The following is a 22,769-nucleotide window of genomic DNA, read 5'->3' on the forward strand; positions in this document are numbered from 1 at the left end:
GAAAGTGCTTTATAGGGCACAGTCCAGATCCCACTGAAATGCTCGGGCAGCTTTTGCCATGCACTTCAATGCAAATGTGATCAAATCTATGTCACCTGATTTTCCCTTAGGCTGAGGATAAAAACTGCTGCTCTGCTGGTTAAAATCAGACTGGACAGTACAGGGGCTGCCAATAAAAATGTTACAGTGAGATATGTAAGGGAAAAATCCTTTTGTAAGATTTCCTGCTATGTGGATAGACATAGAAGAGAAAGAATTAAAAATAAAGAGTCAAAAATATCTTTAGATGTAGGAAAAATTGTAGCATCAGGAATAGAACAATGCAAACTTTGATAAGGCATTCAACCTAAAAGAACAGTTTTATGCTTAATTTTAATGTATTTCCTGGCTGATGATTATGCAAAGATGTCATTTTAATACTCTTTGACAAAGTTGGTTATATAGCATTTATGTATGAGCATTTGCGTAAGAGACTGATTTCTTCTGTGAATTTATTTTTTAAGTCTAACTGGTGACTATAAGCATGTGTATAAAGAAGAAACTTTCTAAATTTAAATCTTTCATCTTTCTTAATTCTGAAGTTGTGGTAGTGTCTGGCTCATCAGATTTGGAACCTTCTTAGAAGCTGTGGGAATGTTTCTAAATTTGATTGTTAATCTATTGAACAGAAAAGCTGCCATTGGAGAGAATAAACTTCCTTTTAAAGTACTAGTAAATGTGCAAAAATGCTCAGAGGCTTAGGAGGCAAAGTCTATTTACAGCTAGAAGATTTGGACTCTTAAGGGCATACAGCACTTTTGAAAATAATGAGACTTAAATGCTTCTAAGTAATTTGGGCACTACATAAAATCATATCTAATCTCCCTCTTTTTGCTCTGACATCAACACCAATCATAAAATGATTTATCATCTAGTTGATAGCAGAACTGGTTTTATGTGGAGCAAATCCAAGAGAAAGAGATATATTTCAGAAGTGAATTAAATCATTTAATAGCATTTAAGTATGGGAGGCAATACACATCCTTGGTTTCAGTGGAATTAAATGCATTGGTTCTGTAGTAATTATATCCAAACTGGATATTGTTCTCAGCTGAATGGTCACCCCTTGGAACTGTGTCTGATGGACTTGGTGCAGTAGCAGCCAGAGTCCATGTAGGCTTGCACACTTTTGGAAATTATAAATTATTCCTCTGTAGCCACAAGAAGGAGGCAAAGGTAACAACAAACAAACACTCTCATGGTTCAAACAGAACCCCAGAACAACAAAATCTTGTTTGAAATTGGATGGTTTTGGAACACACTTGGCAAGAGGGGTACAGACTTCCTCATCACTTCAATGGATCAGACACGCTGATCCCATCCTGCCTGGAGCAATATGTCCCATCTCTCAGGGTGCGCTGTGTCAGGCCCTGGTTTCACACACCTGCTGCTGTGGCTGACAGGAGAAAAGAGAACTTTCTCCACAAGATCTCAGTGGCACAGCAATTTGTGGGTGAGGAAGAGGCAGCTTCTTTCATGGAAGCTCTGCAGTCTGTTATGGCTGTATTGGAGACACTCTTTAAAGGGTCAGGATCTCAGGGCTGGCTGGCTCTGTAGCCCCTTTATATTCTCAGCTCTCCAAGAGTTTCTCTGGAAACTCAGCAACATTCATTTCCCACACGCCCTTAGGAACTCCAAGGGGAAACTGGTTCCTTGGGATCCAGGCTCCATGCCAGATGGGACTCAGATGTGCAGAGGTGCTGAGCAGTAGGTGGCAATTGCACAGGGGTGAGGAGAGGTGTCCACAGGCCATGACACCCTCCTTGGCTCTCCACCTCCTCCAACTGCAGCACCTGGAACAGAGGCAACCAGGCAGTTTGAGGAGTCACAGGATTGTTTCATACAGGGGAGCCTGCCCTTAGAGAGGGAGGCATCAGAGCTTTGGATGGATCAACCTCCAATCCTGATCCATCACTGGAGCAGACCCCTGACAGCCCAGGCTCCCTAGACATTTAAAAAGCAGCTCAGGGAACGACTATAGCGAACAGCAACAAACATGGTCATAAATCCAGTATAATATAAACAAATAAAAAAGCAAAACATTGCGTTTTGTTCACAGTGACGATCCCAGCGGTTCCACAAGCAAGAAAGCCGGGTGTGAAACGGAGGATCCGAAGGAGGCCGGCAGACAGAGTGGCCAGGAAGGCAGGTCCGAGCCGCTAAGAGCGCAGCATGAGGAGCTCCAAGAAGAGCAGGCAGCGGGGTGTTCCCCTCTGGTGCAGAAGGCGAGCCTCCACCACACGGGCTCCCCAGTGAGAGTGCAGCGCAGCAAAGGGACGGCCTCGTGTTCCCATGCGGCTGCCTCCGATTATGAGCTCTCCCTTGACCTAAAGAATAAACAGGTACCAAGGCTTCCTCCTCAGGCTGTGGGAGAAGGGGATGGGGAGGGTGGGACTGCATTTGCACTGTGGTGGAATGACTTTCAGCAAATACATTAGCCTTTTGTTCACCTGGGGCTTCTGCCCTGCCTAGCCTCCATGTGAGCCTGATGGAGAAAATAGATTTCCCACCTGTGACTGAGTCACTCTTTCACCCAAACCTGCTGGCATCTGCTTCTTGTTGCCTGGATTCAGTGGTCCAAAATGGACCTAGAAACCCAGCTGTGAGTGTAGGCTTAGAGGTGGGTTGCAGGCAGCCAAAAGCAGCAGCATCCAAGGGTAGTGCCTTGCTCATAAGTGTACAGTGTCAATAGGGCTTCCAGAAACTGGTTGTTCCAAATTACTTCCCTCCTGGGTGAGTCTCCAAGAACCATCTTGCCATCTTGGATCATGCAGGGCAGGCCCCAAGCACACTTCTGCATCAGTATGAGCTTTCAAGAGGAAGCGGGGTTTGTTCAATGAGTGTCCTGCACAGTATCTACCATGATGTTTGTGCACTGCTGCCACCACTGCCCTCAGTCCAGAGGAGGATGCTGAAGAGAAAGGCAAGTTTACCAGGCTAAGAAAAAATGATTCAGTCCTAGGAGTTGCATTCTGTGCCTGGGGCTACAGCCTAGCTCCAGAGCACAAGCATGCCCATCTCTAGCTGTGTGTCCCAGTGGACTCCCAGTAGGAGACACTGGGACAGGGGCTAATGGCAGCGAGCCTCCTCCTTACAGGTGGAAAGCATCCCCTCCCTCCTCATCTCTGCAGATTACAGTCCAGGAGAGTGGTCGTGCAAAACAGAACCTAAAGCACAATTTGTGCCTTTTCTCTGGGAAGGCAGCTCAGTCAGAGGCTGTAGGATAGGCAGACCCTGCAGTCTGTGAGGTGAGGAGGACAAGTGTCAGGGGGAGAGTTCAGTGGAAGCTGTGCTATTGCAGCTGAAGGGTCTCAGCTAATGAGGCTTTCACAGAAGAAGCTGCTACTTCTGGGACATCTCTCTACCACTTCCCTCAAGGCACAGATGCTGTCCCTAAACATACATGTCAGATCAATGACCAATAGGTTTCTGAGCAAAAGAGACATCTTTGCTCCCCAGCCCTGTCTTTCTCAAAATACTGCATACCCAGACAGAATTCTTGCTTCACACCAGGAAAAAAATAAGAGAGACTAATTAACTGGCTTCACAAGTTAATGTGCATATGTTCAGGGTGGGCCACATCTTGACTGCATGTCCTTAGCCTCCTCAATATCCTACAGCTGCTCTGGTTTGTCCTGGGGAGTGTCTGTCCTCTGTTATTTTAACTTTAAGGTCATGTTGCCATATCATTGTTCTTGCAGCAGAGGCCAAATCTGCCCTGGATTAATGTGAACAAGAGAGACATGTTCAGCTGATTGTTCTTTAATGTCTGGTGCCTCACAGAACTGACCATGCAGGGACTGAGCCTATCTCCTTGGTGAAACCACTTTTCTCACACCAAAGGGGCCTTACAATTTGTGTGCCTCTCCAGACCCATGAGTGTCTTCAGTGAATTGCCTGCAGCTCTGGAAGGGGGAATTTTCAGGCAGTGAAGAGTACTAATTCTTCCACTGTAGTATGTGTTTTTATAGGTATTCCTCTCAATTTACTCATCAGGTCATTTTCCTAAATGGGAATAACAGTGATAGGACCTGCACAGTGCTGTCCCAGTAGAACACTACACATAGCAGAACTTGTAATACAGGAATAGAACTCACAGTAAGAGAAAAAGATGCAAGGGGACATTTCTTGTTTCATTGCACAATTGAAATCACATTTACCTTTAGAGAGAGGACTGAAGGCTAGTAAGGAAGAAGGGTAAAGTGCAGCCTCCTCTGCAAGACTTGGACCAGTCATAGCCCCTCAGCATCATCCTAGAGAGTTGGTGAGTGGCATCATGGCTCTCCTTGCTCCCTACCCTGTTATCATTATAGTGCAACAGTTCTATTGTCACTACATTGCAAAGGTTCCACATTGCCAGAGTTTCATACCTCCTTGATGTTTCTTGTAGGCAGCTCCTCTAGGCACTGACTCTTCCTTGTCCCCTCCCTTCCTTCCTCAGCAGCCAACTGACTCCAGTTCCCCTCAGCCAGCCAATCCACTCTTTTATAACATTCTTCTTATTGGCTACAGCTGTGGCCTGTTTAAGTCAGGCCTGCTCCTAATCTTTAGTAATTGGCTCAGCTGCAACTCTTCTCCATTAACAAATATTCCTTATAGCAATGTCCTCCATTGTGAGAGGCTGGAGGGAAGGAGAAGCATTAGGAATGAGTGACATGTATGCTTTTTAAGTATTTTTTTTCCTAATTTTTTTACGATGCATGCATTACCTTGAGTGACTCAGATTCTGTCCTGGAGCCTGATTCTTTTCTGGCTATAAGATGGTGGCAACCTGGGTAGAAAACCAGTGCTAACTGAGAATAAGTGGTCTCTCCTGGCAGATTTATAAATTTATGCCTATGGGCACCAAAGCCATGGGGTGTGCACCTCAAATGTTTGGCCATCTCCAGGCCTGCAGTTTGGCTTGCCTTTTGGCTTGCCTTGACCTTGTTAAATCTCCCTTCATACACAATCCCTCATGGCAGTGGATATTTCACAGCCATTTCTAATTCAGCCACAATTGCTCAGAATGAGTGTTCATACTGAGGCCCAGAAATGTATTAAGCTAATTATTCTTTGAAATCCCCCCCTGATCCCCCTCCTGCTCTTCCCCTCCTTTGGCGCCGGCTGTCGGATCATTCCCCAGAGAGGAGTAGCTTTAAGCAGGCAATTACTTGTAATTCATGGGGTTTATTAGGAGCAAGAGAAGGCCAATCATGTCTGGCCTTTCTCAGCTCTCAGATGAGAACAGAAGGTTCCTCCAGCCATCCAGACTTATATCTCCATTACCCGTGACTGCTGTGGTGCTAACAGACGCCCTTCCCTCCTCTGCAGGGGAAGAACACAGGCTACAGCTGTGTGAGATCCTTAATTCCTTTGGACTGTCAGTTGGCTCGATCTGACAGCAAATGAGCATGTCTCAGATATCCATAAGCAGCAAATATCTGGGTTACAGCAAAGAAATGAGACAGAGACCCACTGCTAGCAAACAAGGGTGGGGAGGGCACTTCTCTCTATGGGGATGCTGCATAGAGCTCTGCCAGCCTTCTCAAGCATCCCTTGGAACACTCCCTGTCCCTGTTATGCCTGCTGAAAGATACTGTAGGATTCCCCTTGCTTTGGACAGTGCCAGTAGGCAGTGGATCATGGGCAGAACCCAGCCTTGCACCCCTGGTATGAACTAGAAAACAGACTAGTTGATGAGGAGTCCTCTCACTTCAGATCTAGGAGTCCTCTCACTTCATATCTTGTTCTGCTCCTTAATGCCTTGGTCCTTTGGGAGGGCTGACATTATGGACTGCAAAAAGCTGGTGATGTTTTTTATCGAGGTACTGACAGCTCGCTCTGTTCCTTTGGACTTTTAGAAGGATCTCTCCTCACTAGCTATTAAAGTCTGCCAATTTTGGCACTGTCCTTGCATGAGATAAACTGGCCTTTTACTTCAGATCAGCAATGACATCTTGTCTTGGCCTCTAATAAGATCAGAGCATATGAATTTCTTGTTTTCAGAATGGCTGTCACCTCCTTGGAAACCTCAGATAATTGTAAGGCTCTTGCTTCTGCTTTATTTTGCATTTTACTGTTATTCTGTCCCTCTCATTTGTTCCTCTTTTTCTCCTAACACAATTAGCTCTACATTTTCATTAACCAGATCATTATTATTTCATTAACCAGATCATTATTTCAATGGTCAGTTGTCAGTAATAACTGTCTGGGTTGGGGCTTTGCAGGTTACTGGTGTAATTTACATTTATTTGCATGAGCCTTCATCCTGAAGGAATGGGCCAAGGGATAGTTCAGTCTCTTTCCAGGCAGGCCAGCTTTAAAGACATGTCAGGAGTGTTGGTTTTATGGTGGGATTTAAGATGTCCTTGTTTATCCAAAAGGCCTGCTGCCAGGTCTTATGGTAAATTACACTGTACTCATGATTATTGGGGGGGGTGATTTTTAGCAACATTTATGCAGACCATTTCTGGAAGAGCAGCAGTGAAAGCATTAGGCAAATGTTCTTTAAATCAGGGATAAACAGAGCTCTGAGCCAGCTACCTCTGCAGCTGCAGTGGCCAACACCATCACTAAGAAAATTACTGGTATTTTTTAGTGCTGGGCTTTGATGTTCACCTTGGAGAGACCATGAGCTCAAGGGCAAGGCAGGCAGGAAACAGAATCACCTGATCACCTGATGTTTGAGCACAAGGCAAAGGCCCCTGCTTCATGTCCAGAGAGGGAAATATGAAAGGATGTGCTCCCCATCCCACTCTCTTCCATAAATGTCAGCCTCCCAGTACTTGCTCCACAGCCAGGACACCAGTGCAGGCACAAAATGGCTGGGCTTAGCTTATTCCTCTCAGCCTGTCATCTCCCAAGGTCACATTATCTTCCTCTACTTCCAGAGGAGTCAGTATTGGAAAGATTCCAGAGGTCATTTACACTTCTCATAGCTGTCAGACCAGTTCTTTACGCGTACCTACATCATTCACTGGTGGTTTTATCTGTAACTTACGTCATGCTATGAAAAAGACGAAGGAAGCAGGTGACACAACATGACTCTGTGAGCTGAGGCTCATGCCTCAGACTCACTTGGACTGTGAAAGCAATTTGCACTTAAACTCAGATCTTGTGGAGCTCAGCTTTTCAAACTGTGAGTACTGGGCCAAAAAGGCATGGTGAGGGACAAGTGCTGTGTCTGGGGATGAGGATGCAGTCAGAAAAACTCGTCCTTTGGTTTTGCTAACAAGCTCATATTCACCACATCACTGATGCAGTGAATCCTCTGCTAATTCAGGACTGACTTCACCAGCACTCTCAGTCCTGCCTTTCACCTTTTTTTGGTTTTTCTACATGTGTGCAGACACATATTAACGCTACAGTCTGCCCCTGCACTCTGCCCTGTGAAGTGCCAATGATAGCTTGTAGTTCAGCCTAAACTTCAGTGAAGGTAGTTTGAGTTCATTCTCCTTTTTTTTTTAAACCCCATCTTCCACCTTCATCTTCACACTGTCCCCTTTGTCCTCTGTCAGTCACTCATTGGAACCAAATCATCTGTCATTCTCCTGGAACTTGTTAGTGAAAACCCAGCTGCAGAGGAAGAGTGGGGGGATTTCCAGGAAGTTTAAATTCTAGACTACAGGAACAGCCATACATACCTGCTTTGCTGAAGCCAGTTGAGATGGTGTGTGTAGATGTATTTACATGTGTTTGTCATTACCAGCTCAGGTGAATCCTCCTTCTGCTTTTTTTATTATCTTGTCTCCACATTTAAAATTCAGATTTTTTTCCTTTCAAAACTGAGAGTCTTTCTTTTGCTGGCTGACACCTGAAAAATTCAGATATCAAAAAGGAATACACTTTGGGATTCAGAATACTTTTTAAAAGACACAACTCAGAACAAACCCAGCCTTCACTAACTTATATGGAATTTTATGTTTCTTACTAACTGGTAGATCAAGCCAGCATTCTCTGCATTTAAAAATTAAATTTTCTTCCCTTTTTCTGAATAATTTCTCCTTTTGCTGAGAGTATTTCCTAAGGTTGCTAAGGAGGGGAGAAGCATTAGTAACACTCTGAGACAAGAGATAATGCTTAACATTACCAGAGCACTGCTATGCAGATAGACATATTGTATTTGCAGTGATGAACTTGCCCTCAAGGCCATCAGAAGTGAGTCTGCAAGGGAAGGGCACCTGCAGGCTCCAGCCTTTATGGCTGTCACTCTGGGAAGAAGCAGGATCCCATTACAGCTGTGAGGAAGCTCATGGTGCTGATGATTTAGCCAGTCATGCCCAAATGGGAGCCTTCTGTTGAAATCAGGGGCATGGCATTTCAGGGAAAAGTTAATTCGGTGTCAGAAGTTCCTTTGACAGTCATTGAAGACTAATCAGTGTAGAAAGTTGGGCAATAAGAAGCCATCAGGAGGCAATCAGCAAGAACTAACGTATCTGCTGTCTGTTTTTCAGATCGAAATGCTAGAACACAAATACGGCGGCCACCTGGTGTCCCGCCGGGCAGCCTGTACCATCCAGACCGCGTTCCGGCAGTACCAGCTCAGCAAGAACTTTGAGAAGATCCGCAACTCCCTGCTGGAGAGCCGCATGCCGCGCCGCATCTCCCTGAGGAAGGTCCGCGTGCAGAACTCGGAGAGCTTCTCCGCGGAGAAGGCCCTGGTGGAGGGGTACAACTTCGTGGGCATCCCGCTGGTGAGGTCCCCGTCCCTGCCAGCCACCATCAGTGGGGCACTAACTGAGCTGGAGGACTCCTTCACTGAACAAGTTCAGTCCCTGGCAAAATCCATCGATGACGCCCTCAGCACCTGGAGCCTCAAGACCATGTGCTCCCTGCAAGATGGGGGCTCCTATCAGATCAGGGAGACCTTCAGCGCTAGCTCCATGCAGCCAAACCAAGACTTAGAGGCTGAGCTCCAGGATCAGGAGAAGGAGGAAGGTCTCCTGCCAGATACTCTACCCAAGAGCAGCAGCACTCTCATGATGGCTTTTCGAGATGTCACAGTGCAGATCGACAACAAGAACATCTCTGTCTCATCATCTACCTCGGTGTCCATGGCAAACTGTCTCAGCAGCAACGACCAGGCTGGGCTCTCTCCAGCTACCAAGGCTGAAGAAAGCCCAGGAGAAGGGGAAGGAGAAGCCAGTGAACTACTGTCTGCCCCAGAGAGCTTACCTGAGAACAGCCTCACTTCCACTGAGGTGGAGGTCAGTACCAATGGCACAGGGGACAGCAGCGCTGAGCCGAATCAGATGGCAGTGCAGAAGCTCCAGTTTGATGCAAGCAATGAGGCAGGACAAAGCAAAGGCTTGGAGTCTGAGAATGCAGACAACTCAGAGCAGCTGAGCAGCAGCAGCACCTCCACCTCAGCTAAGTCAGCCTCTGAGGTGTCCTCAAAAGAAGCCCTGCAGGCCATGATCCTCAGTCTGCCGAGGTACCACTGCGAGAACCCAGCCAGCTGCAAGTCGCCCACACTGTCCACAGACACCATGAGGAAACGCCTCTACCGCATTGGGCTGAACCTCTTTAATATGTAAGTGACTCTTCCTCCATTTCCCAGCCTCTGTTCCCATGTCTCACAGGAACAGATGATGGCAGGCTCTTGATCTAGATCCATCTCCAGGGAAGTTCATCCATATTCAAGGGCATGACCATCTGGGTATGCAGTGCACAACATAGGCTGGCTTCCCATCAGCTCTTTCCCTAAATTCTCCCAAGTGCTGTCCTTCTCTTCTGCCTAACAGAGGAACAAGCCCATGAGCAGTGCCCATGCTCTCACAATTCACTGAACCTTCAGTTCCAGTTGCTGTCCATTTGGCATCCACCAGCTGAGCCTGGGATCACTCTGCTCCACTCTGTTGCAAAGGAACAAACATAGCTAGGACTGTAAACCCAGCTCTGGTTACTTAACATGGGGCAATTCCAAGTAAAGAGAGAGAGAGAGACAGAGGTAGAGCTGAGCTTAGCTAGCCCAATATGAGTCATAATGGTAAAATTGTATCTCTGGCTGTCATTTTCCTTCAGATACTTGGGTACATTTTCACCTGACAGACCAGGTTTAGTCACTTGTCTCTCACATATCTGAGTTTGATATCCTATGAGAAGGCTGTAGGTGTGAAAGCAAAAGCAGAGCAGAGGTCACCATCAGAAGAGGTTAACTCACAGGGTCACACGTGGATAAGGAGAAAGGAGCTGAGCTCCCTTAAGATTTAGATTTGCTCATTGCCTTTTGATGAGATTTTTCTCATCTAAGCAAGCCACGAGAAGTACTGGGTTTTGCTTTATCATCACACTCTTATATCTCTGTCTTTGTTTCCATTTGAGTCCCCTAATAATGAAGATGTAATGTACCCATACTAGGAGAATGTTTCTCCACACATTAGCGTGGGCATTTTAGTCAAAGCAAGGACGGATCATTATGCAGCCCTAGGCAGAATTTTCTCACAGACAAAGGGGCAATGCACAGGATTTATATATGTGTACCATGGAGGCTCCAGGAGGCAGGGACCAGGAAGAGAGGTTTTTAGGGTTGATCTCAGAGCACACCCAGAAGTGAAGTGATGTTAGGTCAGACAGACTGGGGACTCTTACAGAACTGAGAGAGACATATTTCCAGTTCTGAGTACAGGTTGGAGGACAGGAGTGAGGAAAATAACTTGTTAGCTCTGGGGAATGATGTCTTTCTTCAATCTCTGAGCAGTATCCAGGGGACATGTGGCTCCCCTTGTAGCTTCTTATCCAAGGGGCTGGGAGGGCCATTAAGCTTTCTGCAGTTATTTGGTTGTGGTTTTCCCTGTCTATTTCCAGGAAGAAGCCAGTTTGCTCTTGTGGGGTTTGGGATGTGGGCACTGGTTCCTAGGCCATGGAGCTGAGGCTGTGTGTGCACGCATCCTTTTTCCTGTCTTTCCCTAGAGCAGAAGCTGAAAGCCTGCAGTTTCTAGTTTCCAGTCTCTCTGGCCTTGCCCTGCATTTTTGGAAGGCAGTGCTCTGGCTTGGAGCAGGCCTCTGGAAACACATCTATGCAGTGGCACTTTCCCCATCCCTGCTGCACCGTGAGGGGGTGAAAACCCTGGAATGGTGAGTGCTTCATTATGCAGCACTGCTGTGATAGCTCAGTGTGTGTGGGCAGCTGGCTGCGTGGGCAGAGGGAAAGACAGCAGGACCGAGGAATCCCGCAGCATTTGCTGGCTCTGCCTAACACCCCTGCAGCACCAAAAATGAATAGCAGGGACCAGGCTCAGGAGAGAGAGGAGTAGAGTTGTCTGCTGCACCTCTGGGTAAAAGCTTCATGCTGCACTATGTGGGATACATCTGCAGGTGTTCAGTGGCAGAGACGCTGTATTGCTATCCGGATTTTGTGCAGAACAAATTGAATCCTGGGAAAAACTGATGAAAGGCTGCTGCTAGTGAAAGGATTTTTGAGTTATAGTCCAGGCAGTGCAGGAGGGCTGTCACAGCTGGATTGTTTTATCCTGCATCCTTTGATGGCATTGTGTGTACCATCTCTACTGAAACCTGTGCATCAATTCTAATGTGTGCATTTTTTCTGGCCATATTAAACTCTCAGCTCCTCTGGAGTGGATCCAAAGTCAGTCCAGTGACTTTGGAGTCACACAGGTGTAACTGAGTTCATCCTTGTGTTGTGAACACCATACTGTCCCTTGCCAAATACCACAATGTGCAGGTGGATGTGCATTTTATGTATCTCTGGTGCTTAGTTTGACTTGTGTCCCAACCATACCACCTTTGCACTTTGCAGGGGGCTCTGCCTGTACTCTTCAGTAGTGAACCAGTAGGTCTGTATGATAATAAAGAGGGTGTATTGTTGCTTTTCCCTGAAGAAGGCCTGCGGTTTTCACTATCAGATCTTGCCCCTTTCCTATTTATAAATTTAATGGGCTGATTGTTCTTGCAGGCCCCATCCCCAGCAGTGCCACACTGCCCAGGATATTTTCTTTTGACCTTACAGAGTAAGCAGAACTATTTCAAGCCCATCTAGTTTTTCCATGTCCGTGAGGCCCCTGTGAGGAGCAGGCCATTCTGCTGGATGCAGCTCCCCTTATAGCTAGACATATGTTGCTCACCCACATACTTCACCACCTGACAATGTCACAGTCTGTGCCTGTGCATATCATGCATTCACGTGCTCTGACATCTCATCCTATTCTTCCCTCACCCCAGGAAACTGCCTGAGCAAACTCATTCCTTGAGCCTTGACAAGGAACCCTGAATTTGGGTTAATGATGGAAGCATGACATCATTTAAAGAAGTCACTCTCTTACCTGTCTCAAAGAACCAAAGAAATGTGGCAATCCTCCTGCCATTGCAGTGATCCACCTCAGCACAGAGCACCATGACAGAGACCCTTCAGTGGGGCAGGCTGAATTATGGGAGGAAAACTTCCTGCACAATACACACGTACTGTTTGTTCTTGTCTGCAAGACAAGGCACCTCAGAAGCTCACAGCACTCCTACACACACAGGGGCTTATAAACCAGGACAGAAAGATGGGGACAGATGTTTTACCAGGGCCTCTGGCAATAGAACCAGGGGTAATGCTGTTAAACTGAAGGAGGGCTGGTTTAGATTAGATGTAAGGAAGAAGATTTTTACAATGAAGGTGGTGAAACACTGGCACAGGTTGCCCAGAGAGGTGGTGGATGCCTCATCCTTGGAGATAAACAATATCAGGTAGGAGGGTTCTCTGAGCAACCTTATCTAGTTGAAAATGTCCCCACTCCCTGCAGGAGGGTTGGAGTAGATGGCCTTTAAAGGTCACTCCCAACCCAAACCACTCGGCTTCTGTAAGAGCTGTGTGTGCAGGCACAGACACTGGCACATTAAGAAGCAGAAAATCACTCCCACAGCCAGGCAATCAGGCCCACTCAGCACCAGACCTGCTCTCAGAGAGATGCTCACAGCCACAGAGGGAGAAAAGCCCTCTGGCTGGGAGCTGCTCACTGCTCCCTCCCTTCCTCTGACAAAGCATTCTCTGGGTGCCTTCTCTCACACACAGAGATTTCTGCCTGAGGGCATGAATCAATAGAGAAGGGAAGAAAATCACAGCTAAGGGTGGAGGGAGTGAAGGAGGGATAAACAAATCTGAGTATGGGATTTCTGTTCAGGCAGCCAACATCAAGCTCAGGTGAGGAAGGTAAAAAAGTATCACTCTACGATGAGTGTTGAAAATCTATGAAAAACAAAATTATTTGTTTAACAGAAAAAGTGCCCACTTTTGGTTATCCCCCCTGGGGCCTTGAGCCTCGTTTGCCCATAGACCATGGCAGCAATGTCTCCTAAGTCTCTTCACAGAGGGAAGAGTCTCTGACTGGAGCAGATGGATGGCAGGAGTCAGTTATGAGTGTGGTACAATGCAGTAGGATCTGTTGTGGCAGTGGGATGCCACTTGTGATTACCAAGTGACAGCAGGAGCTGCAAGTGACACAGCAGGTCCTATGACATAATTTTGTCCTCAGCAGCAGCTAGGGAGGATCACAGCAAGTCACTTTTCTTCACCCCAACCAGTCCCATTCCTGACACACCATGGAGCCCAGGCACATACCAAGGGCTGCACTGATGCAGCCATGGGGTGAGCCAGAGGCAACAATGCCTCCAAGAGCTCATGCAAACTCACCATGTCTCTGTCCTTCCCTTGCAGAAACCCAGACAAAGGGATCCAGTTCCTGATCTCGCGAGGCTTCATCCCAGACACCCCCATTGGGGTGGCACACTTCCTGCTGCAGCGCAAGGGCCTCAGCCGCCAGATGATCGGGGAGTTCCTGGGCAACAGCAAGAAGCAGTTCAACAGGGACGTTCTGGAGTAAGTGTGGAAATCTCTTCCCCTCCTCCCTCCACTCTAAAGGAGTTGCCTGCTCTGCCCCTGGCTGCATCAGCAAGCACTCCATGCCCCTTTGTCCCCCTTCTGCAGGAACTCCACCATTGCCAGTGCCTATCTGGCATTCCTCTGCACATTTCCCAGCTATGTGTGTCACCCTTCATATCAGTCATCACTTCTTTCATTTCAGTCCTTCCTCAGCAGGCCTGCGGTCACCTAGCAGGAGCTCAGCGCTGTCAGGTGGTAGAACAAGTGCTGCTGGCAGGTTTGGGGGCTGGGAAACCCTTTGGCTGAGGTCTCATCCCATCCATATAAAGTACCTCTGATGCCTTCTGGAAAGTACTGAGAGGCAGAGGAGGAAAACTATCTGCTTCTTGCTGTGAGACCAGCAGGGAGAAGTGAATGCTGGCTACATACTCAGTTCTCTTTCTGTCCAGGTTGGAAATTGGTGGCCCTTTGAGTTTGTCCAACTGCATTATGAGGATAATTATAAGGTCCTGTTTGTGGTGATGAGGAGGCCTGCCTATGAAAACATGCTACTAAGGGCTCGTCATTGCCACAGCAGCCACGGAGCACTGAGGAACATCCCCACTCCAAAATCTCCAACCAGCTGAGCTGCCCCTTTTCAGAACAAACTTTGAGTTTTCCTTCCTGCTTCTGTTCAGTGGCTGCCTTTGCTGGACTGTTTCCTTCAGTTCTCTCAGTGTGACCCTCTCCTGGTCACAAGTCATGCATCTCTCAGCCTGCACATCTCTCCTCTTTCAAGTCTAGTTCATTCAGAGACCCATTTCAAGGCATAACCAGCACTCAACTGTGTCTTTCTTTATTATGCAGAAGCACAACTCTTAGTGAGAGCTGCCTTTCCATTAGGCAGGAAGTCCTTTGCACTGGGTCCTTTATTACATTCTCCATTCTCCTAAATGTTCTCTATTTCCCTTGAATTTTGCAGTGGTTTCTCTTGAATCAAACCATAAAGAAACTCCAAATCCCATCCACATACCACTTCTACTTTGGAGAAAAACTGGAGGATGCCAAAGTTCAAGAGCCAAATCTAGGCTTAAATTTTAAAATTAATTCCAGCTGCAATTGCTACTTCTTATTGCTGCAGGTACCCACCTGACCTTTGGGCCATCTCTTTTTTTAATATACTGTAGGAGTATTGATTTGTCCAGCAAAAATACACATGTGCTGTCCAGTCTCTTCACACTGAGAACTACAATTAAAAGTAATTGCCTCTTTTTTTCCAGTAAGCATTGTGTGGGCTGCTTCCCCCCACAGATAATCTGCTCAGGTCCAAACCTAGCCTCTGCACACACAGGGGAATATTGCAACAACAACAGGCTGACTCTTCCCTGTAATTGTAAATTTGGCATCATGTTCCTCTGCCTCACATGGGACCACAAACTCAGTGTCAGCAGCTCCTGGGAGCAGTGCCTATTGCAAATCCTGGTATCAGCCTCCCAGCCTCAGTGCCCAGGAGCTGCTACACTGGGGTTGCCTGTCCTGTTCCTGTTCCTGCATGAGGCGTGGGGGCCATTGGAGCAGGTGGCCCTACTCCATCATGCTCATTACTCAGAGTTTCCACTGCCCCTCTCATGGTAACAACTCCAAATATTCAGTGAGGGAGTGACCTTGCCCATCCTGTTAACATCTGTAGAAAACAAGGCTCAAAGATGGGGACTGAGATGTTGAGGCTGTGTGTGCATGGATACATCTGGGGCAGGGACAGTGTGTACTTGAGCAGGTATCAAACAACTGGGTCTGAGTTTAGGGTCCAAACCTGCATCTGATCTTGCCAGGCCACAGATGATATGCTTGCACTGACAATCTGTGCTGCCATCCCCTCTTCACAATAAATGCCTGATTTGTCTTCCATGAAGGCAAAGATAAAAGTAGACTTAAAATACATGTAGAATATCCTAAAACAGGAAGGAAAAAACATGCACATTCAGCTGGTTGTAGCTGTGCCATTTGAAGGTACTTTGTTCCTGTGCCAGTTCTGAGCTTGGGGATATGCTTGAGCATAGTTGGTGGGTTTTGCGAGCAAATTTTTCATCAGCTGCTCATGAGAGCTGGATGGGCAATGGCTGCACACCCAGCAGTGTCCCATGCATGGAAATAAGGCATTGAAAGGAGAAATCATGGCCCAGAATTATAATCCTGGATATTTTTCCTGTCCATGCTGCAGGAGGAAGAGGGCTGGCAGTGTAGAGTAGTGTGCTGGCATTTCCAGTGAACTGTATCTCAAGGACTGGTCACAACTTAAGAGCTGTTTCTATGGGAGCAAGAGGCAGATCAGGGACCTTTTGGCATTTCAGAACTGTCTAAGACCTTGTCTGGTTCTCATTCCTCATCCAACTCCCATCAAACTGGCACAGGTTGGGAGAATAGACTCTGCAAGGGCTGTCGTGCTGTCCCCACATCCACCCACGCTCAGTAAAGGTACATGGTTTTCCCTGGAGAGCATGCAGCAGACAGGAGAGCTCACACAGCAGCTTTTGCATGATTTGCCCAACACCACAGTCATTTTTGTGTCCCAAATGGGCAGAAGAAGGACAGGCACTTAGTCCTGCTGGGGTCAAATGGCCAGCCAGGGTGGCCATGAGCAGGCAGCAGTGCTTGGACTGGCTGTGATCACCTGCAGTGAGGGAGCCTGTATGCAGGCAGAGATATCTGTGCTCTTTCACATCCCAAACCTGACCCTGGAGCCTCCTCTACCTCCCAAAAGCAAGTTCAATTATTGATGCTCCTTGCTGTGTTAGTTTAGCTTTTGCTCGATGTGAAAACTTATGTTGCAATTGTGTATTGTGAGCAATGTTTCAATTGCATCCAGGTTGAATTAACTCAGCTGCATGAATAAATAATAGCACAGCTTTTAAAACATCTGCAAAAGTGTCAAGCTCCCTTGTGCATTCTGAGGCAGGGCAGAGCTGCCCAGGTTACAAACTCCAGACTCAGCTGTAATGTCCAGATTCAGGTCTGTACTCTGCAGAGTTCTCTTGGCTTCTGCAGGTTTGGAAGCTGTGCTGGCTGACAGAGAAGGCTGTTCCTGCTGTCAGACAGCAGAGCTCAGGAGTGCAGAGTGCTGTTTGGCACTGTGAAGATGATCCCACTTTACTGCCACCAGTGAATGTAAACGTCCAGAGAAGTGTTATGCTGGTTACAAAGCCTTTTATGTAAAAGGGCAGGGGTTTAGGTGAGGAAAGCATTTTATGAGGATTGAGCACTTTGGTGTGCTATTTTGCCTTCCCACACCTTCATGCCCAGCCCCTAAATGCCCTGAAATTCTAATCTCCCTTCCATCTTCCTGCTCTTATCTTTCAACCTTAAACTGATTTTCTTGGAACTCAAAACAGGTGTCTGGATAATTCACAAGTAGTTCTACATGCTAGCCAGAGGAAAAGCAGAGAAAGCAGGAGATTTTCAACAGTTTCTGACTGTAATTGACACACACACATTGATAACACTGAACCACTCAGGTCTGTCTCTTTAGGAAGATGCAGTGTGTAATTTTCTTGTATAGAAAAGACTTCAGTCTTTAAAACTAGGATTTATCTCACTTGTTGTTGGCCACCACTAAGTTTAGTGTCTTCTAGAAATTTATGAATTCCTTTTGTCAACGGAGAGACATGGGGCCCTCAAGAGTGTTGTTCTTCTCAGTGTGCTAGTTTAGTCTGGATGTGCAGCTTTTAGGCATTTTGTGTTGCAGGGCATAAATCCCACTTGTTTTAAGCATCTCACAAAATAACTACTCACTGTGATGAGCATCTAGAAGAATCTAAGAAGATCCAGTAAGATCCAAGAATCTCCTGGAGTCACTGGAGACCTGCCCCAGGGTTTCAGTGTCTACCAGTCCAGGAAATACAGCTGGAGAGAGGTAGCCTGGCCCATTCAAGGACCTATGTGGTACTGAGCAGTTTTCATCAAATCTATTTGTCAAGTACTGCAGAAAAATAATTCTGTTACTTTGAAAAAGTCAGGCCCAATGCATTAACACATAGTTTTAATACAAGACACGTCATCATTCTTGCATCCTTTCTTCATTTTGTGTTTATTTGTTGCTTTTGTTCTCCTTTCGTCATACTTTCCTTCACTTTAGTCCATTCTTCCCCTCCACCTGTTCCTGACTCAGGAATTACTTCCATTCATAGATCATTCATGAACAAGATAATGTGAGTGATTTCATGAATGGAATCAGCTGTGCTGGTACTGGATGGTTTGTGTTCAGCTTGTGGGATTTGGGAGTGCAGATGTGGCTGTCCTGGTGCACTTGTTGCCAGAGGAGAAATGGGCAGAGATTCCAGCAGAGGAGACATTCTCAGGGTCTGGCTGGTGTTAAGAGTGGAAGTTGCTGTTGGAGACATTCTCCCTGGGGTTGAGGAGGTCTCCTGTCTGTCAAGCCTGTGTTGTCTTGTCTCTCTGTCATGGAAAGTGAGGGAGAGAGAAGCTGCTCTCAGAACATGCAGAGCTGGGAGCCCAGCAAAGGCATTGCCTCTCTGAGAAGAATGAGGCTCCTCTTGGACAGACAGATGGACTTGCCAGGTTAGCCCAAACTAGCCTTCTTTCTCCTTCTTACTGAGGATGCTACAGAGGGTCAGTAGGGCACTTCCATCACAGGAGGGTTTGAGCAGGAGCAATAGACAAGGATGGGATAGAAACAGGACAGAGGGAAGATTGTGTTAGGCAGTTCTGACCTCCAGCTGCAAGCAGGGCTGTGGCACACACCAAATGTAAGAACAACCCTCCCATGCCAGGCCTGGGCAGGCTGACTGTGCAGCCTGAGCCTGCCCAGTTCCCAGAGAAACTCAGGAAGGTGAAGATTCCCAAGCAAGTAGGCATGTGAGCTACCAACAACCATGGGAGGGTGAGCAGGCATGGCAGCCCAGGGCAAAACCAGGCAATACAGCAATCCTGTAGCATTCCCCAGAAAGGGAAGTCTAGTGTGGGCATGGTCTCCATGGTCTCCATTGTAGAGACTGTCCTTCCCAAGAGGGTGGGGAGGGCAGGACTGGGACACACACCTGTGCCCACTGGTGCATGGAATCAGGGAGTCCTGTTAACTTTTCTTTCTGTTCTGCCTGCACATGCAGGGCAATTTCCTTCCAGGGAGCTGAGCTCTTCTACAATTCACCCAAATCCTGACTCACCTTCAGAAATCCTGTAGAATTAGGGAGGCTGAGAAAAGGGATGTTTTTTATTACATATCTTAGTGCCTTATGATTTTAAACTTTCCACCTGGCTGCCTCCCCCCTTGCTCCCTCCCTGAGTGGAGGCTGCAGGTTCATTACAGATGCTTTTAGCTGCATCCCAGCCCCTGCTGCATTGTCACCTGAGCGGAAAAGCTGGAAAATAGGTCATTACACTTGGCTGAGCAGATCCCAGCCCCACATGGTACAGCTGCTTCCTGTCTTCACTGAACCCTTTTGCCACAGGCTCTTTTGCCATGCTTGGCCCTGTGCTAAATCCTCACAGCTCTTCTGCCATTATGTCCACCCACTTTTAGGAGGATCTTTTCCCTGTAGCCTAGAAGGCTACAACAGAGAGAACAGCTAAGCAGAATAATCCATCTAGGAGCTCATTCTTTGGTCCTGGAACCTGGTGTGGAATTCTCTGCTTATTGTTGTGAGGTGCCTCAGGGCAGATCAAACTCCTCATGTACACAGGTGGCCCAAGAGTCCTCAACCTCCACCCCCTTGTTCATGAGGCTTTTCCTGCTCACTTCAGCATGATCCAAATATCCAAAGTCATATCCTTACAGATAGTGGGCTAAATGAATCTCTGGATGCACTGTGAGTTCAATTTGTGTGGTTTGTTGCAAGTTCCTGGGCAGGAAGGCGTTGAAACATGAGATTTTATAAGGTGATTACTGTGTCCCTGTATCATCATCTCTCAAGCCTCCTGGAGGTTCTGGAATAGGCATCTTGCAGGTGTCCAGGTGTTTGTGAGAAAATGAACTCAGCACTGGTTTTGGCATGTGCACATAAGATTTTGGTTTATTCCTTGGATGCAGAGAGCCACCCACTCTCATATCCTTTGTCAGCTTCCATGGTCTCTAGCTTGGAAAGAAAAGATCTTCTCTGGTTTCATGAAGAAAAGTTGTGCTGCACTTCAGGGGATGTCTGACACAGTTACCAGAGTGCATTTGGAAAGTTAATGTGAGTCTGTGCAGGAATCTGAAGGTTGCAAAACTTCCAGCTGTCTAGAGGAGGAGGAGGAACAATGCAGACCCACAGCACAAGGAAGAGGAGGAGGAACATGGCAGACCCATAGCACAAGGCTGTTTGGCTCTTTCGACTTTGCTGTGTCAAATTTGCACACAAAATTAACAGACAAGTCTGACCCATCTTTTTTTCTGCCTGTCTAACAGCAGAAATACCAGCTTGGTGCCTGATGGCTCCTCTAGGAGCTGTTCTTCAGACCTTTGGCACAGGATTTGTCAGATAAATCAAATCCAAGCACAGGCTGACTTTGCTTGAATCAAACATTCTTCCTAACCTGTCCTTTCTGCCTGGTCAACTTTTCTCAGTAAGCAGGACAGGGGACATTGTTCTTTGGGCTGAGAGAAAAATGGAAGAGACTCCCAGGAGTTGGAATTTACAAAGGAAACCTGCATTAGTCAGTCTGTGAGAGAAACCCTCCTAGGAGAATCCAAGCATAACTCAAGTAGCAATTTGAAAAGAGCTGTGAACAGCTGCCTTGTCCTACTTGTCCTAACGAAAGCTCCATGCTTTCTGTATTATGCGTATTGACTTTATTACTCAAGATTTGTACACAAAGAGGAGGATGTTTTAGGGCAGCCTGTGTGCAGGGGGAAAGACTGATCAAAGAGGGAAGGAGTAAGCAAAAGATAGATGATTTCATGCTGGTGGATTGGTGCTACTAGGGTGACCTCAGTGGGTGTCCCTGGGGCATGCAAGCACTCAGTGTTCACATGTCTGGAAGCAGACAATAGCAACAAAATCACCAGGGTCAGTGCTGAGAAACACTTGCACTCTGGAAAGGATTAAAAAATAATAACAAAAGCTCAAGTGCAGAGGTGGTTGCAGCTGTGAACGCAATAATAACTAACAAGAGGAAAACTGTTTTTACTATCAACGATAAATTCCAAGAAGCAGAATGCCTTGATGTTAACCCTAGGGACTGAGTGTAAGTATGAGAAAAATAAAAATAAAAAAGGAAAGATGCAGTGAAGGGAGTTTTTCTTATTGCAAAGTGTTCCTGCAGTCCACCTCTTGGAGAGATAAAAAAATATTTCATAGAAGATTTCCTAAGAGAGCAGTCCCTTTGATTCTCTTTCCTTGCTCCCTATTTGTTTCTGAATTTCGATTATATGGACTTTGTGCAGAGAAAGAGCTCACAATTCCTAGCTGAGGTTGTAACAAGTCCAACCTCAGGAGATACAAAGCACTTTATGTTCAGTCAGAGCTCTTGGTAAGTTATTCTGCAGGTGTCACCCCAGCTAAATGATGACAACTCCTGAATCAATAAGGCAGTGGAGGAATGCAGAGACGTTTCTGAGTTCAGATCTCTGTCCCTCACCCATTTGAGGAATTGTGCAACAGATTTTTATTCTAGCAAGGCTGCATGTGGCACTCAACAGCTTAGATCACAAACCACTTTCCAATAACTCACAGCAAACTGCAGCACTTAGACCCACAGACACAGCTGATCTCAGAAAGGAAGAACTGATAACAGCATATCCCTTTATTAGTAGAGGTTTCTTTCGCCAAATTTCCAGCTAATCCTAGGAAACAGAAGGATCCAGAAGAGAGGTAATACTTTCCCCCTCTTTTTTTCCCTATACCACTCCTCATAAAGTCCCGGACAACCTGTCTTGGGGAAAATTTCCTCCTTAATAAGCTTAAATGTGGGACCAGTTTATCCTTTACCACATGACATATCCTTTACCCCAAACACAATGCAAAAAATGAAATAAAGGGGTTAAGGGGCTAATAGAAGTAACCTCCAAGGTAAAAAGCAGCAGAAAATATAAAGTTCTTGAATTTTTAATGCACTTCTAATGTCAAAGTGGTCCCATTAGCAAATTAGTGACTTTGTGTTCAATGAAGGTTTAAAGAAAATGGGATTTTGGCACCTGAGATTTTCTTCATCTGTCAGATAGTATTTCAGTTCTTAAAATTTATTTTTAGGTAAGAATAATGACAAGCAGAAAGGTAAATTGTACATACCAAAGTCAGTGGAAAATAAAGTAATTTAATGTCTGTGTTTGTTAGAATAACTAGTTTTCTAGAGAGGGGACATGCAGAACATAAATCTAGACTTCAGCAAAGCTTTGGACATGAGAAATCTTTTGTTGAGAGTGGAAGAGAGAGAAATTAGCAGAGGAATAATAAACAGGGGAGCAAATTGGCTGATACAGACATTAGTGCCTACATACTCTGCTGAAATGGGAAGTTGGGCCTGAGGGACATCATGAACAGGGGTTTCTTTTGATTAATGCTGCAGTAATGACCTGAGCACAAAAGGTAGGAATATGCTAACAGAATGTGCTGAAGCCACATGAGAAAGGTGTTGTCATTACAAGTGACTGAAATATCATGCAGTAAGAAAAAGAACAAGTAGATGATTTGACTAATACAGAGATCAAGTACTGCAGTGATAGGCTTTGGAGACTAACAGCAGGGCCTTTATAAGATGAGAATTCTTAGTGGGAAATAAGATGAGAATGCTTTAGTGGGAAATAAGAGAGGTGTCATGCCCTTCTTGGGGTATCTAAATTGGCCATGAATTTCCAGTGGGCAGTGAATCACGCCAAAATGCAAAGTGCCACCAGATGAGCAGGTAATGTTGCATGTTATTTCTGTACAACAGCTTCCATTTCCTACTTTCTCTGGGCTGATTCTGGTCTTATTAATATTGATACATGTGTCTAAATATCTATGTCAATATAGAT

The 22,769-nt window shown here is 46.3% G+C and overlaps 1 protein-coding gene across 1 annotated transcript in view; it reads left to right on the forward strand.

Moving 5' to 3' along the window:
* The first annotated feature begins 2,298 nt into the window (after positions 1–2,298).
* The window catches only part of LOC132073408 (IQ motif and SEC7 domain-containing protein 3-like), a 30,396-nt gene continuing 9,925 nt past the window's right edge, over positions 2,299–22,769 (forward strand). Inside the window, exons 1-3 of the mRNA XM_059472458.1 lie at positions 2,299–2,381; positions 8,475–9,553; positions 13,679–13,840. Of these exons, the coding sequence (XP_059328441.1) occupies positions 8,481–9,553; positions 13,679–13,840 (1,235 nt within the window). The 5' untranslated portion in view covers positions 2,299–2,381; positions 8,475–8,480. The remainder of the gene's footprint in view (positions 2,382–8,474; positions 9,554–13,678; positions 13,841–22,769) is intronic.

This window comes from Ammospiza nelsoni, chromosome 5, assembly GCF_027579445.1.
Source record: "Ammospiza nelsoni isolate bAmmNel1 chromosome 5, bAmmNel1.pri, whole genome shotgun sequence".
NCBI lineage: Eukaryota > Metazoa > Chordata > Aves > Passeriformes > Passerellidae > Ammospiza > Ammospiza nelsoni.